Source organism: Cololabis saira, chromosome 16, assembly GCF_033807715.1.
Source record: "Cololabis saira isolate AMF1-May2022 chromosome 16, fColSai1.1, whole genome shotgun sequence".
NCBI lineage: Eukaryota > Metazoa > Chordata > Actinopteri > Beloniformes > Belonidae > Cololabis > Cololabis saira.
In genome coordinates this window covers 23,340,450-23,353,988 of record NC_084602.1, presented here as the reverse complement: position 1 = coordinate 23,353,988, position 13,539 = coordinate 23,340,450, and the positions used below count along the sequence as shown (strand labels likewise).

At 42.9% G+C, this 13,539-nt stretch overlaps 1 protein-coding gene across 2 annotated transcripts in view; it reads left to right on the top strand.

The window, feature by feature from the left end:
* The first annotated feature begins 5,607 nt into the window (after positions 1 to 5,607).
* kif26ab (kinesin family member 26Ab) overlaps positions 5,608 to 13,539 on the top strand; it is a 72,184-nt gene continuing 64,252 nt past the window's right edge. For both annotated transcript variants that reach the window (XM_061742820.1, XM_061742819.1), the window contains exons 1-2: positions 5,608 to 5,829; positions 6,067 to 6,285. In XM_061742820.1, the coding sequence (XP_061598804.1) occupies positions 5,767 to 5,829; positions 6,067 to 6,285 (282 nt within the window). In that variant the 5' untranslated portion in view covers positions 5,608 to 5,766. The remainder of the gene's footprint in view (positions 5,830 to 6,066; positions 6,286 to 13,539) is intronic.

Here is a 13,539-nt window from a genome sequence, read left to right as displayed (position 1 = left end):
TTACTAGTGAGATCAACGGTTGCAGACGTTAAAGAGGACAGACCTCCCAGTGAAGACATATGTAGTCATACTGATTAAGTGGTTCTCAACAGTTCAACAGTTCTTTGAGAAAATTGTGAAATGTTTAGGACCACTTGACCAGTCAGACAAATGCTGCCAAATTGGGAAAGCTCTTCATCTGCCGACTGCTGGCTCCTACGGATGGCAAACATCTCAGAAGGTCTGACTTTGGACAATCTTGGAACATGATTGTGATTTATTCACGCTGTCCTGCCTCCTTGGTGTCTCCTTCTGTCATTGTGCCCCCTTGTGTTACAAACACACCTGCAGTCTAGGAACTGTGGGTGGCTGTAAAATCATCAGGGTTCAATAACTTCCTTCTGCTGGTGCAAATGCAAAATTGTAACAGCTCTGTTGCTGCAGTAGCACTCGCATTTTCACTGCTTTACTGTTACGACTGTTCAGAGGTACTGATTAAAGCAAGTCCATGAAGAACCATTTGTCTCTGATGAGTGTTTGGGGGATCATAGACTTTGAGTCTATGGGGATGATCGCTGTCCAAAGTACTGAAAATTGCTGCTGTGATATTGTAAAAATGCAATTTCACTCACATATGGTGTAATTTTCTTTATAATCTGCTAAAATCAGGGAAACAGCATAACTGAGGTTTTTTTTTAACAAGCAGAGAATGAAAGGAGGGTAATCTTTTTCTGCTTTTAAATGGTTTTGAGACATTGAAATGCCACTTATCAGTGCGAAAATCTGAAACTGATCCATCAAAGCATTCCCATCCGGCTAGCTTTCAAATACCTTAATCAAATTCTACACACATTAACTTAAATTCAAAAGTTTATTGAGAAGTTTTATGGGAAAACCAAAAGTTGACATGCACAATCTGACACAAGTAAATCCAAAAGCTTTCTTAGGAGCAAAAGGCTACTTTATATTGCATAAATCATTCATGAACACACAGTGCAGCATTTATTCCCCCCTCTCCTTTTCAGACAGCCCCCTTCTCCTTATTCCTTTGATCTCCTGCATGCGCCAAGAACTATCAATATTTGTTAAACGTTTCTCACAAAGCCTGACCGTGCACCGGGAGGAGCTGCAGAGGTCTCTCAGGCGTAGGGTAAGGGATAAGAGGTGGGAGAGGCATTAATGAGATGCCCAGAGCGATTTAGCTGTACGTGCGCAAGGGCAGCAGATGTAGCAGCACACGCAGTCCCAAGGGATCCCGTCCTTGGAATTTCATCAGGGGCCAGAGGGGAGACCCATCCCAGACCTCCTGCAGAGGGAGAGCCGGGTGACTGGTGTGCTAAATCATCTTTACTGTGGATTGCAATTATCACTCTGCTGACAACCTCCTCTAAACGTGTGCATCGTGTTAATTGGAATAAGGGTTGCATGCATGATCCTTTTTTGTACGTATTAATTTATTCATTCTTAAAATATTCATTGTTTACCTCCTTCTGGTTAGCTGCAGAAACAACATTGTTACACAATCTTGATCATCTGAGACATGGTGAAGAATAAAACTTTGTTTTTCAGCCCCAGTGACCTAACAAAATGAAGTTTACATGAATCTCACAATTTTAGACTCGAGTTGCACCCCACCCCACTGGGCTGACTGAATAAAATAAAGATTTGAGGGGAAATCTCACCTTGGAATAAAATTCCATTCTGTACTTGGAAACCAAATTTACTACATTCCAAGTGAAAAATGTCATCTGATGCACTCCCTTAAATGAGGATTCCGACTCAGAAAGTAAGAAAGTTGAATCCCAGGTCGTCCTTTACTAGCCTATATAGCAGCATGGTCACTTTGTAGGGGAGTTGTATGTATAGGGGGACTATGAAGTGAACTCATCAGCAGAATGGACTTTCACCCATGTTTCATTGTTGTCAGGCCTGTTCATGGCTGTCACAAATGAAACATAATGAATCACTAGTGGCAAATGTAGTGGATATCGCCTGTACACTACTTTTCATGCTGCATTGGGGGATACATTAACTCCAATATAAAGGGAATAACAGTTCCCACTATTCAGACAGCACTGCAAAATGGCAGCCACACTATGTAGTGTACTGTGTAGGGAGTAGGAGGTAATTTTGGACACAGCCAGCGAAATGTCACTTACCCTAGAATCCAACATCAAGGTAAACATTTAATTTTACTGTTTAAAACAATTGTTGCATTTTATTCACATCATCTCAGAGATAGGCTACATAAGAAACACTTTTTTCTTTTTCATCAGTGGATGTGTTGGCTTGTTGTTTGTGTATGCTAACTGCCACCAAGGCTAGACCATTGTGATTTAGTGTTGCTAACAATGGCAACAGGTTAGTCTTAATTTTGAAGATTCATTTTCAAACTTTGCAACTGGAACAGGCCAACTCAGTTGAAATGTCCTTCCCAACTCTGTTTTATTTTAGGTAAATGGACTGTACCATAACATCAACATATCTCAACTTCCCAGTTCTGTGATATTCAACAGATTGTGCAAAAGTTTTGTTCTTATATCATGGTTTTACTGAAATGCCTTTTTATGTACCTGGCTCTTTAAGATAAAAACAGAAAATACAAGAAAACCATGCTTTCATGAGGGAGGTAATAAATACTAACTTTTGCATGTCACTTTCTGAACATTGTGTGGTTTAATCTTTTGAACATATCTTGAGATTGACTAATGTGGTTTTTTTTCTTTGTCTATACTGCTGGCCAGTAATTAGCAAAATGATTAATCTCACAACTCCCATTGACACTATCACTGTGTTAAATGTTTGAATCTTAATAAAGATGATGAATATGGATGGTGATTTTAACATTGACAAAGAAATAAGACTAGGCGTGCTTATATTTTTGAACACTAAATTAGACAATGTGTATTTTAGAGGTCTTGTCTTTCTGTCCACGTGGAGTGGCTGCATGTGGATGACATCATCACTACAGCTTTTTCCCCCTGTGGTTTTCAGCTTCAGTAGAAATAAGCTCAAATCCATAACATCGGGTGGAAGAACTAAGGGGTTCCCGTTTAAGACGGAATCCCCTGCTCATTCAGGGTTTTGAACCAAATGGAAACCAATTGGCCCCTCTCTCAATCTATAAAACAACCCCTGCCCTCTTGCAGGCTGTTCACTGAATATTGATTGGCAATCATGGGATCTTACTGAATTTTAGACATCAGGTGCAATATTTATAACAGTGGCGGTTGCTATATGATCAAGTTACAGAGAGAGGTTTATAAAGATTTAATGCAAAACCAAACTTATTTGATTTAATTTTGAAGCCAACAAGTAATTCAAATTAGTCAAATGTGATTAGTTCACATTGTGTTTATAAAAGCTCATCCCTAAAGGTGATGGTGATTCTTTTTTGAATAAGCAAGAAAGAGCCTCGCAGCCTTCATGTTATTTTACTGCATTAAACAATGGCTATAGGTTGCTGCAGGAAGATTAGGTAATATAAGACCAAGAAACAATTATGACGAAGTCGTTTATGTGTGCCACACAGACACATAGAAGTATATGCTAAGTGATACAGAAATACAGTGATTCCGTTGTTAGGGGTTACAGCCAGGATTACCGGTGTGTTTAACATCTTCATGCAGGGGATGACAACGATGCTCCAGCAAATCGGGTGAGAGAGCAGGTCATCACTGCCTGGCAAGGGAGCTTAGGAGAGAGAGGACGCACAGTGAGAGGGGGAGAGTGGGGAGAACAAGGAGAGATACTGGAGATCAGTGCGCAGCAGATGCACAAGGTGCTCCAGACGCGCTCTCAGACCTGCAGCGACGCACCGACATCAGGCGTGCCTGCTGCCTGAGGATGGATTAAAAAGTATTTCACTGGATATATAACATGTTTGCATGCCAGCTGGATTGCACTTCTCTCTTTCTTCGCAGGTGCACTGGAAATCTGAGAGGTCATTTTACGCACGCGTGCGAGAACTCACTGTGCATAACCGAATGTCCGGATTAAAAACCATTGTGGATCTTTTTAGGGGGTACAAGAGTTATGAATTTGATGGATCGAGAAATCAAATAGCTTTCCCAAGGAGTGGAATATTTTGTAGGCAATACCCACAGCCGGCATGGCTTTACAAAAGTCACCGGGGTCTTCCGAAGCTGAGAAGCCCAACCCCAGCGTCATAGACCTGGGGACAATCTTCGTTGACTCCGACATCATATTTGGCTTTACGAGTCACTTGCTGAGGAGAAAAACAAAGGTAAGAAGGACATAAATGGCTGTTATATGTGGATGGTTAAATACATGGCTACAATTTGTTGGGACACCGAAAGAAATCAGACGAATGATGTTGGAGCGCTCTTGTCCGGGATTCAGGTCCTTGAATAGCAGCGCGCACTATACCCGCTATGCCTCATATTAGTCTAAAACTTCTCCCTCCTATCATTTCTCTCATTTAACCCTTCACATTTTTCAACAAAGAAAGTGCTTAACTCTTATTCACTTAAACGATTTAGTAACATATTTGTGAAAATAGCTTGACTGAATCTGGAAAAATAACGTTAGAAACCAGAAAGTTAAATTCACTGCCAATATTTTCTTTGAACGTGGACCACACTGAAAACGCAACAGTGAATCTGTTTTATAATGTCCCACCAGCCTTTAAAGTCCACCCATAACATTTTAAAGCTAATAATAGAAAGGCTGTTTTACTTTGTAATGGATTAATTTCAGTGTTTAAGCTTGTCATGTTGACTTTAATTAGGACATGTACAAAATTAGGAATAAAGGCAAAAAAGAGTCCCTTAACATATCCTTTTAAGGACAAAAAAGGAAGAAGTGCGTCAGATGTTGGGGGCAGAAGCGCATGTGACCACTGTGGCTTACATCACCCACATGAAATATTCAAAGTTTACCAATTAAATATTAAACCTTTAGTGCGCCCGCACCCGTTCAGTGTGGGAGATGCTGCTCCGTGGTTTGGCCAGAGGATGGCGCTAGAGTCCCACCGACCCGCCGCTCTGCCTGCTGAGAGCGAGGCAACAGTTGCTGCTGTGCATCCAAACGGGTCACACCTGAAAAAAATCTTCAAGTCAAAATGGAAATGACATGGAGTCTGCTCTGCTCTGTTCAGCACTGGCTAGAATCAGTGAACAGGTGCAATATTAAAGACTAACTAACTGATTATGCAAAAATTCAAATCATCTAGAAAAAGGATGTTTTTTTTCCAATAGAAACACCTGTTTTCTTTTCAATGGAAAATAATATTATCATTTTCCAACTCAGATCAAATTTATTCCCACAGACATTTCAGTTAAGGCTGCAGCATAAAAGTGATGATACTATGAGAAAATATATGCAATGCAGCATAAAAGTGATGATACTATGAGAAAATATATGCAATGAACAGAAACATGAGAGTAAATTATACCACAGCTGGTGACCATAAACAATTCAGGGGGTCTTTGGTTTAAAAACCCCTCCAAACCCTCATGAAAGCCCCCACCCTGCGAAGGAAACTTTCTTTAGCCCTGCCTTTTCAGGAGTAATACCGCCTCTTTGCGCACCAGTAAGCACTCTCCTGGGCCAAAAACTCCTGCGCAACTTGGAAACTTGCACACTCCCTCACCCTGTCAAGCTGCTTTTGCTGTGCGGCTCCAGGTCCAATGCGACGTGCCAGAGCACCAGGAACCTGCAGCCAAGTCTTCAGCGTGGCCTATGGCTCAGCCGCGCGTCTTTCGGTGCAAGCCTTTGAGTTTCACGGAGACGTTCTCCTGAAGGTGTAGCCTTAATTTTTGAAGAATGAGCTTGTTTGGGGACAGTTCAGCTTCTGATGGAGAGGACGCTCACAACCGTGCGTTTACTGTAAGTGTGTCACACTGGTGTATACAAAAAAGTTAACTTCTTGTATGGCGTTCATTTTACGCGCAACCTCCATCTCTGCTGTGCGCACTTGGACAGGTGTTCTATATCCAAACTTATGTTCAAGGTATACAAGTGATCCGTTTCACAATCTCACTTTTGCGCAGTGTACTGTAGGTTGGAGCTGCCCGTTCTCATGCAACTAAAAAACGTAACCAAACCCTTTCTCTTGCGCCGAAGGTGGAAGGATGTCAGGGGGGAGAGTCTCCGGTAACCCCGAGGAAAAGACTTCAATTCATGGAGGAAGCGCGATGCAGCAGCCGACCTCCTCCTGAGGGCGCTGGATCGGTTTCCATCCCCGAGTCAGAGGAGAAAGGAGGTTTTTGCCAGCAATGCCAAAAGAAGGTCTCAGAGCTGAAGAAGCAGGCCCTGGCCCTGACTGACCAAAACTCATTGAAGGTTGGTGTTTTTTTTCCTCTATTTTAATACACTCTTCCATGTTGCATTATTTAACTGACAAAAAGTGAGAATAATGCCACTCTTAAGTTCTCCTGCTTTCCTTTCTTCTTCAAATTGCACTGATATGCTTTTACATTTTACTTTACTCTCATAATTGGACACTGAAATCATATCCACTTGCTATTGTCTAACTGCACCAAGAACGCACTCATGATTTGCATGTAAAGTTATTTACTGCTGTACTTGACTTCAAAATGCTGGCCTTGGATGTGAATCTGGAAGCTTTTGAGATGTTGAAAGTGGCCCATTGTTTGGCTAAACAATGCTTATCTTTTTATTTTGCTGTTGGGTGTGGGGTTGAGGGGGGCGTGGGGGGTTACCCGGGGCTGCAGCGAGTGAGCTGCAGGTTGGAGACTGAGGAGGAAGTGAAGTCCCAGTCGACCTTTGCTGTGCATTGAAAGTGTTCCTGTACGGCTGCTCCCACAATTCCCACCGCTGTTAAATATAGCCCCCCCTCACCCACCCCAGACCACTGTTGTTGTGACGGGCTGGACTTGCCCTCTGGTCCCTTTTCTTTTGTTGTCTCGTTTTTAGAGGGAAAGTCTTGAAATCAGATTGGATTACAGCACTTCCAGGTCCCCCCCCCCCCCCCCCCCCCCCCCCCCTTATCCAAGGCACCTGCTGCTCATACAGGAACAGGTATACAGTACAAAAGACAAGGGGGCATTTCTTTAGCACCTGGGCTCTGTGTGTGTGGTCCGATCTTCGTAGGGGGTTCAGATTTATATTCAGGATATCAGGTAAGTCCACCCTGTAAATGCCATTATCTTAGTATGGAAACTGACCTCCTCTGTATAGTGCAGGGCCCTCCAGCAGCCCTTTGTGGCCCACCAGGTGCGCTCTGTGGTAGAAAGAGCTGACAACCTGCCCTTTACCCCCTATTTTGCACTTGTTGATGGCTAAATTGGGCCCTAATTCCAGGGTGGTAAACATTGATGGCAGAGTACTGTCATTGTTGGGTGGTTACGGTAGGGGTTTCTCCGGCCGAACAATAATAAACCCATTGTCTTTGTGAGTTTGAGCTGCTCACCTGTTGGGTCTCATAGGATGGATGCAGTTATGGATGATTGCTTTTAAATTACTTCCTCTATATAGGGACGCAAGGTCAGTGGGGCTGTTCAGGTAGCCTGCTGGAGTGTCTGGATGCCGCTACCTGCCCTAGCCAGGTCACTGTTAAGTCTGAGGTTGTGAGGGGGAAAAAACAAGAGCGGAGACTATTAACCTGAGGTCACATTTCCCCTCCTTCCCTATCTGCATACAGTCCAGTTTTTGTAAAGAGGAAGTTGGCGTAGTCCCCAGACAAGCCCCCCCCGCCCCTCTCCCTGTATGTAGACTCATTGTTTGAATACAGTAGTAGTAGAGAGCTGATGTAAATTCAAGGAAAAGTGTTTTGGTACACAGAATGTGCTTTCAAACACGAGTCTGACTGGAGTGAGGGTTGATTTTCTAAACACTGTGGAGTCGACAAGACAGCCTTTATGCTTTCCTGTTTGGGTTTTGCTGCCATTATGTCCCATGAGAAAGTTGGGGCCTTTAAAAGGCCTCTGCCCTCCTGCCCGTGGCACAGTGCAGCTCTGAGTTTTGACATGTAAAACGGACAAAGACAACAATGCAGAAATGGTTTGTGCACAAACTAGAAGTAAAGTTAAATTTGCACTATTTTCATTTACAGCTTTATGAAAACATCAAACTGCAAAAACTACATTAGCTAGTTTAACTTGACACCAGATTATTGTGTTAACTCAAATTAACCAACAGAAACCAATTGGCCCCTTTTTATACTCATATTGTAATGACTTTAAATGATATATTTTATAGGGCGCTACTAAACAATTCAACTCCAAATTAACTGCTGTAATTATGTCCTTGAGCTATCTCCTCTACATTTTGGTTGGCTGCAGGTAAAGAAACAAAATCTCTAGTAAGAAGATATGTAGAAAGTGGAAACACAACCCTCCCAGAGCTGATTTAATCAGGGGAATTCTCCGACATAATTTGCATGATCAAAACTCGCAATAATAAATGACTTCAAGAGTAAATGGCAGACAGTCTGGGTTCAATAATTGCAGACTGCGCTCATTGTGGCTGGACACAGCGGCTATATGAGGTATGATTAAAAGAGAGATTATTGCTTGAATCTCCACTTCAAAGAAGCCATTTGGCTTCTTACTGTAATCAGAAAATATGTCAACAATCACTGCGAACAGACGGCAACTGGACTGGATCCAACCTCACCCCATGAATTCTCAGTGTTTTGCAATAGTCTCTGACATGAAAGGACGCTCAATATTGCGTTAAGAGAATCAGTGACAGCGCCTGGTGATTAGGTCTTTAAAAATAACTGTGATTCTGAGTTGTTTTGACCTGTAAGCAGTTGGATAGACTTGGGGTGGGGGTGGGGGGTCCTCATTGTTGTAAGCAAAGTCACATAGTCCCTGTTAATCTGCCATCCCTGTGTTTGTGTGTGTGGATGTGTGTGTTGACTGTTCATTGTGTTCATACAAACGTGAATATGAGGGAAAATAGACTAAATTATATCAAGGTAAAGTGATAATATGATACTAATATAAATTATAAATGCTCAAGCAGTCACTTGTTGAGCCGTTTTCACTTGTTTCCCGTCCATTTTGCTTTGAGCTGTTTCTTCACATTTACTTTACAGACATTAGATTGATATTGATCCTAATTTAACTGCTGACAAGTTAGATGAATGTGCACGCCCAAAACCCGTCCGTTAAGATTCATTGTGAGCACTTGGCAGTGGCTCAAAGACTTTAGTGCATATGTCTGCACTGCTGAAATGAAACTTGGGAGCTCAGAATGGACTTAATTCATTGCACTGAAGTTTGTCACACAGAAGAAAGTGCAGATCAGAGATAAGGCAGCGCAACACTCCCCTCATAAATATTGACGCCTATGAATACAAAAGCAGCCCTGGACCTTGTGAGCTCTTATTAGTGTGCTGACTGATTAACAGATTTTATCCTGCAGGCCTGTAAGGGGTTGATGATTCCTATTACTTTTGAGATGTTGGAGGTCAAGGTCAGCTGCAACCAGACCCCCCCACCCCCCTTATCATTTTTGTTACGTGGCAACAGAGGCACTGACCTTTAATTGGGCCACAACAGACCCCGATCTGGAGCGGGGAATCAAGAATGGTAGAGTGCACAAACCTTAAGCTAGTCATGGCGGCCATGCTTTCACTGCTTGTATATGCACAATGTGTCCAAGCCTATTATGGATGGTCTGCATGAGTGTGACAATGAATGTGCATGCCCAAATTAATTTATTCACTGAGGGCTTTTGCCAGTTTTTTCCATGTAGAATTTCATGAAGTATTGGAACAGTAATTTGCACAGATTACTTATTAGGATTCATGCTGGATTTGCTTCTGCTTTGTTCCTCGTTTGGCTGTGGGTGAAATCAGAGTGCAGACTTGTTGCTGTGTCCACGTGAGTCTCTTAATCACGTTTGGGTCCCGGAAAATGGGGAAGAAAGAAAAAATCATCGAGGAAAAGTATCTGTTTACAAGTAGTGTATAGGAAAAATGGCTTAAGCGTTTCACACGTGAGCTTTGGATATGGGTAACTTCATCTTTCCTTAGTGACCTCTGACCTTTCTGTCAGTTTTCCCGAGCATGTCTGGTCCGTTCGGCCCGGGTCAGGTTCTAACCTGGGCCGGAGCAGGTGTAAGCTGCCAAGTACACCGCAGGAGGGCAAATGACAGGACGGAGTGACTGGCGGGTGGAGGGAATGCGAGAACTCGCAACTTACCCTTCCGGTTGTGAAACGTGAGCTGAAGCAGAGTTAAAACAGAGCATGACCATATTATTATATTCACCTCTCTGCACCTAAGCCCCCGGGGCTCTCTCTGTCATCTGTGCGTGCGCCTGTGTGCTCAGCAGTGCGTTTCACTGCGGAGAGCCTCCAAGGAGATGAGAAACGAGACAGGAGGAGAGAGGAGACTCGTGGCTGAGCCGCGCTCTCACCTCATCCCTGCATGCAGTCGGAATTCTGCTTTATGGCATGTGGCTGTATTAAACTGTAGAGCAATAATCTGGTGTCAAGTGGTGCAGAGACCACAGACATCAGTCATGTTGCTACTGTGCTGTATTGAATGAACGAGCTTCAGCCGCTTGCATTTGTTCCCTTCTACTTTACCCCGGTCCCCAGAGATTCATTTCCATTTAAAGAAACTGACAATTATTAGCAACTATTGTTGGTACGGACTCAAATGTGGGCTCTTTTTGTCAGAATTTAAGAAAAAAAAAGTATATTTTTGTATGCTGGTTAATTATCGTATCGGTGCTTAGAGTTAACATTTCCAAATGATACCAATCTGTTCTATGGTGTAAGAGAAAGAATGCACCCACTCTTTGGTTCGAGTGCAGGAAATGAATCCCTCATCTGCAATATTTTTCAGCCTGTACTTCATCTTCTTCTGTAACTTGAGCTTCTCTGCTGAACTGCTGAAGCCCTTTCACATTCGGATGGAGGAACAACCATGTCAGTTGTAAAGGAGAGCAAAGAGTTTCTTGATGGCTTCCTGCTTTCAGATTTTCACAGCTGGTCCTGCTTTCACTGAATTTCCCTGGTCACGGACCTCATTCTCTAACCTCCAGGCGACTTTGGAGTGAAGGCCAAAAATCTTCACCCTGCCTGCTACAGTTTCACCCAACGCCTATAATTCTGCGGGCCGAAAAAAGTGAATCAACCCCCACTTGTTACCGGCCAGTCCACTACTTATCGTAATAGCAGGGGTAAATTGCAGAGTCACTGCGGGCAATGGTCTCAGGGTTTACTGTTTCAAGGGGCTGATGGGTGTGAATGGAAAGAAAGCGGCAGAAAGGCTGATGCTCATCACCTTTCATCAGGAGGACAGCCCAGGAATCTGTTGGAGGAGGTAGGGGAATTCTCCAGCTGGAATATCTGCCATTCCCTCTGTACTCCACGCTGCTCGGAGGAGCAGCAAACAAGATGAAACAAGAGCTGACAGAGGCTCCTCAGCAAATGCCCTGCAACACATAAACACACCTACACACATACACTTGCATGCACACACACATACTAACACAGAATGCGTCCTCTTTTGGCCATCTGGCCCTTTCAGCTGCAGCTGCATGGCACTGTAATGTTCACAGAGAGCGGCCCAGATGTTCCCACAGTTACCTGTCAAGGTGAGCAAAGCTATTTAGATCCCTTTAAACCTTTGGATTTACTTTGACACACTTGGTTACTTGCAAAGGAGTTATCAAATCCATTAGGAAGGAAAACCAGTCTATTCTTAATTAATTCCCTATGGATTTATATTAAATGGCAGCTATTTGGCGAAATTCAGTCTTCAAGCAACGGGAAAGCAATGCCTTACTTAACGCTATGCTGCTTCATGCTTTGGTACAGCATCTACGAATAGAATCAAAATGTTCAACGTTTTCTTGTTTTTCTTGAACACTGCTTCTTTTTTTAAAATATATTAGTCATATATTAACTATTTATTAATATTTAATAGGGGACGGATGTTTATTTTTGCTTTCTTTACCAGGATGTGGCTCAACCAGTAGTTCTGGTTTTGATTATAAATGATCATCTTTACGTAAACGCTTTCAATTAAAGTTCTTTGAAAAGCTGAGATTCGGACAACACCTAGATTCTTTCGCCGTTTCTCATTTGCAGGGTGGTTGAGGAACGATTTATCACGGATAATAGCACTTGTCTGAATGGGTTCGCTGCTGTTTAGAGAGGGATCATGTGCTACAAAGAGGCAGACTGAAATAAAACAATGGATCTGCAATGTAAGCTGTCAGGGCAATGTGTTACAGCACGACACCGATCTATGGAGCATGAGAACCGAGCAACAAATGCTGAAATGTCACTTAACAATGAACACAAACACAGCAAGAAGTGTAGCCACCGAGAATGAATTAGTTTGACTTGTTACTTCAGGGTGGGCCTCACATGTGTATTTATGTGACGGTGAATACACGGGTGTTTGTTTCATGCGCTCTCGTACCTCGGAGCGCCGAGCACCATACGTCATGCTGAAATGAGACGTGCAGAATCCAGACAGACTGCAGTCCATTATTGAGTCTGATTCAGAGTATTGGAAGGACATAGTTGTTGAGATAAATTTCCAGCATGCTACACAGACACTGAGCAGCACTGAGTTGGAGGTAATCTCCTACTGGCTCCATAAAACACACTCAATTGACAGCATGCCTTGTGGTAGCAGACAAATCGCCTGGCTTATAGCGCTGTGCTGAAAGAGAATGCCAGCGCTGTGTATCCTTGCCAAGATGGATATGCAGACGGCAAACTCCTGGCTGCTTGGGCGTGGCTCCCTTGTTCACAGCAAACAGCGGATCTGTTGAGAGCGGTGCCTCACTTGGACTTGACGTTGCCATGTTTGCTTTACTTCTTTGGCCGATGCTAATAGTATTTACTTCTCACCTATTGGTTAAGAAGATTTGTCTTGGGCCTTTTTGGCAATACTTACCATCACAAATGCCCTTAATATTAGAGCAGGATGTTAATGAAACTGTTCTCTGCAGGCTAAATTGTGCATGCCGGCCCCCTTTTCTTAAATGATAGTCACATATGCATTATTCATTTCTAATAATAAGAGCTGCCTTATCTCAGGTTTTGTAGACTTTACTTGGTTTATATACTATATATATATATATATATATATATATATATATATATATATATATATATATATATATATATATATATATATATCAGTCTCTGGAATTTGAAGAGCTTGTCAGATGTATAGAAGTAGCCAAAGACAACTGTCTTGTCAGCAACTACAAGAAAAATGTAAACAGTTGTTTGGACAACTGGATGCAGTTTAATAAATTATTCTTTTTGTTCCCAGAGGAGCCTCTCTGTGAGCAAGTGGCTGCGGTTTGCAGCTGCTGCGTAAGTGCGCCGGCGAGCTTTCATGTCATATTTCTCCATTTGTCCGGGTGGCATTATCCATGGCTCCGTCTCTGTGATCCTGTTTGTGTTCATGGATGGATTGTGTCGTGACCGTTAAACTGGTTGCGTTATCTCACTGGACTTCTCAGTGAAGGTTCGGTCCATTCTTATAAGTATATAGTTTTCCATAAATCCCGACACGGTGTGAAAATGCCCGTCAAAGTTCACGCTGCTCATGTTCATTTCATGCTTGAGCGTCCGGCATCATGAGCAA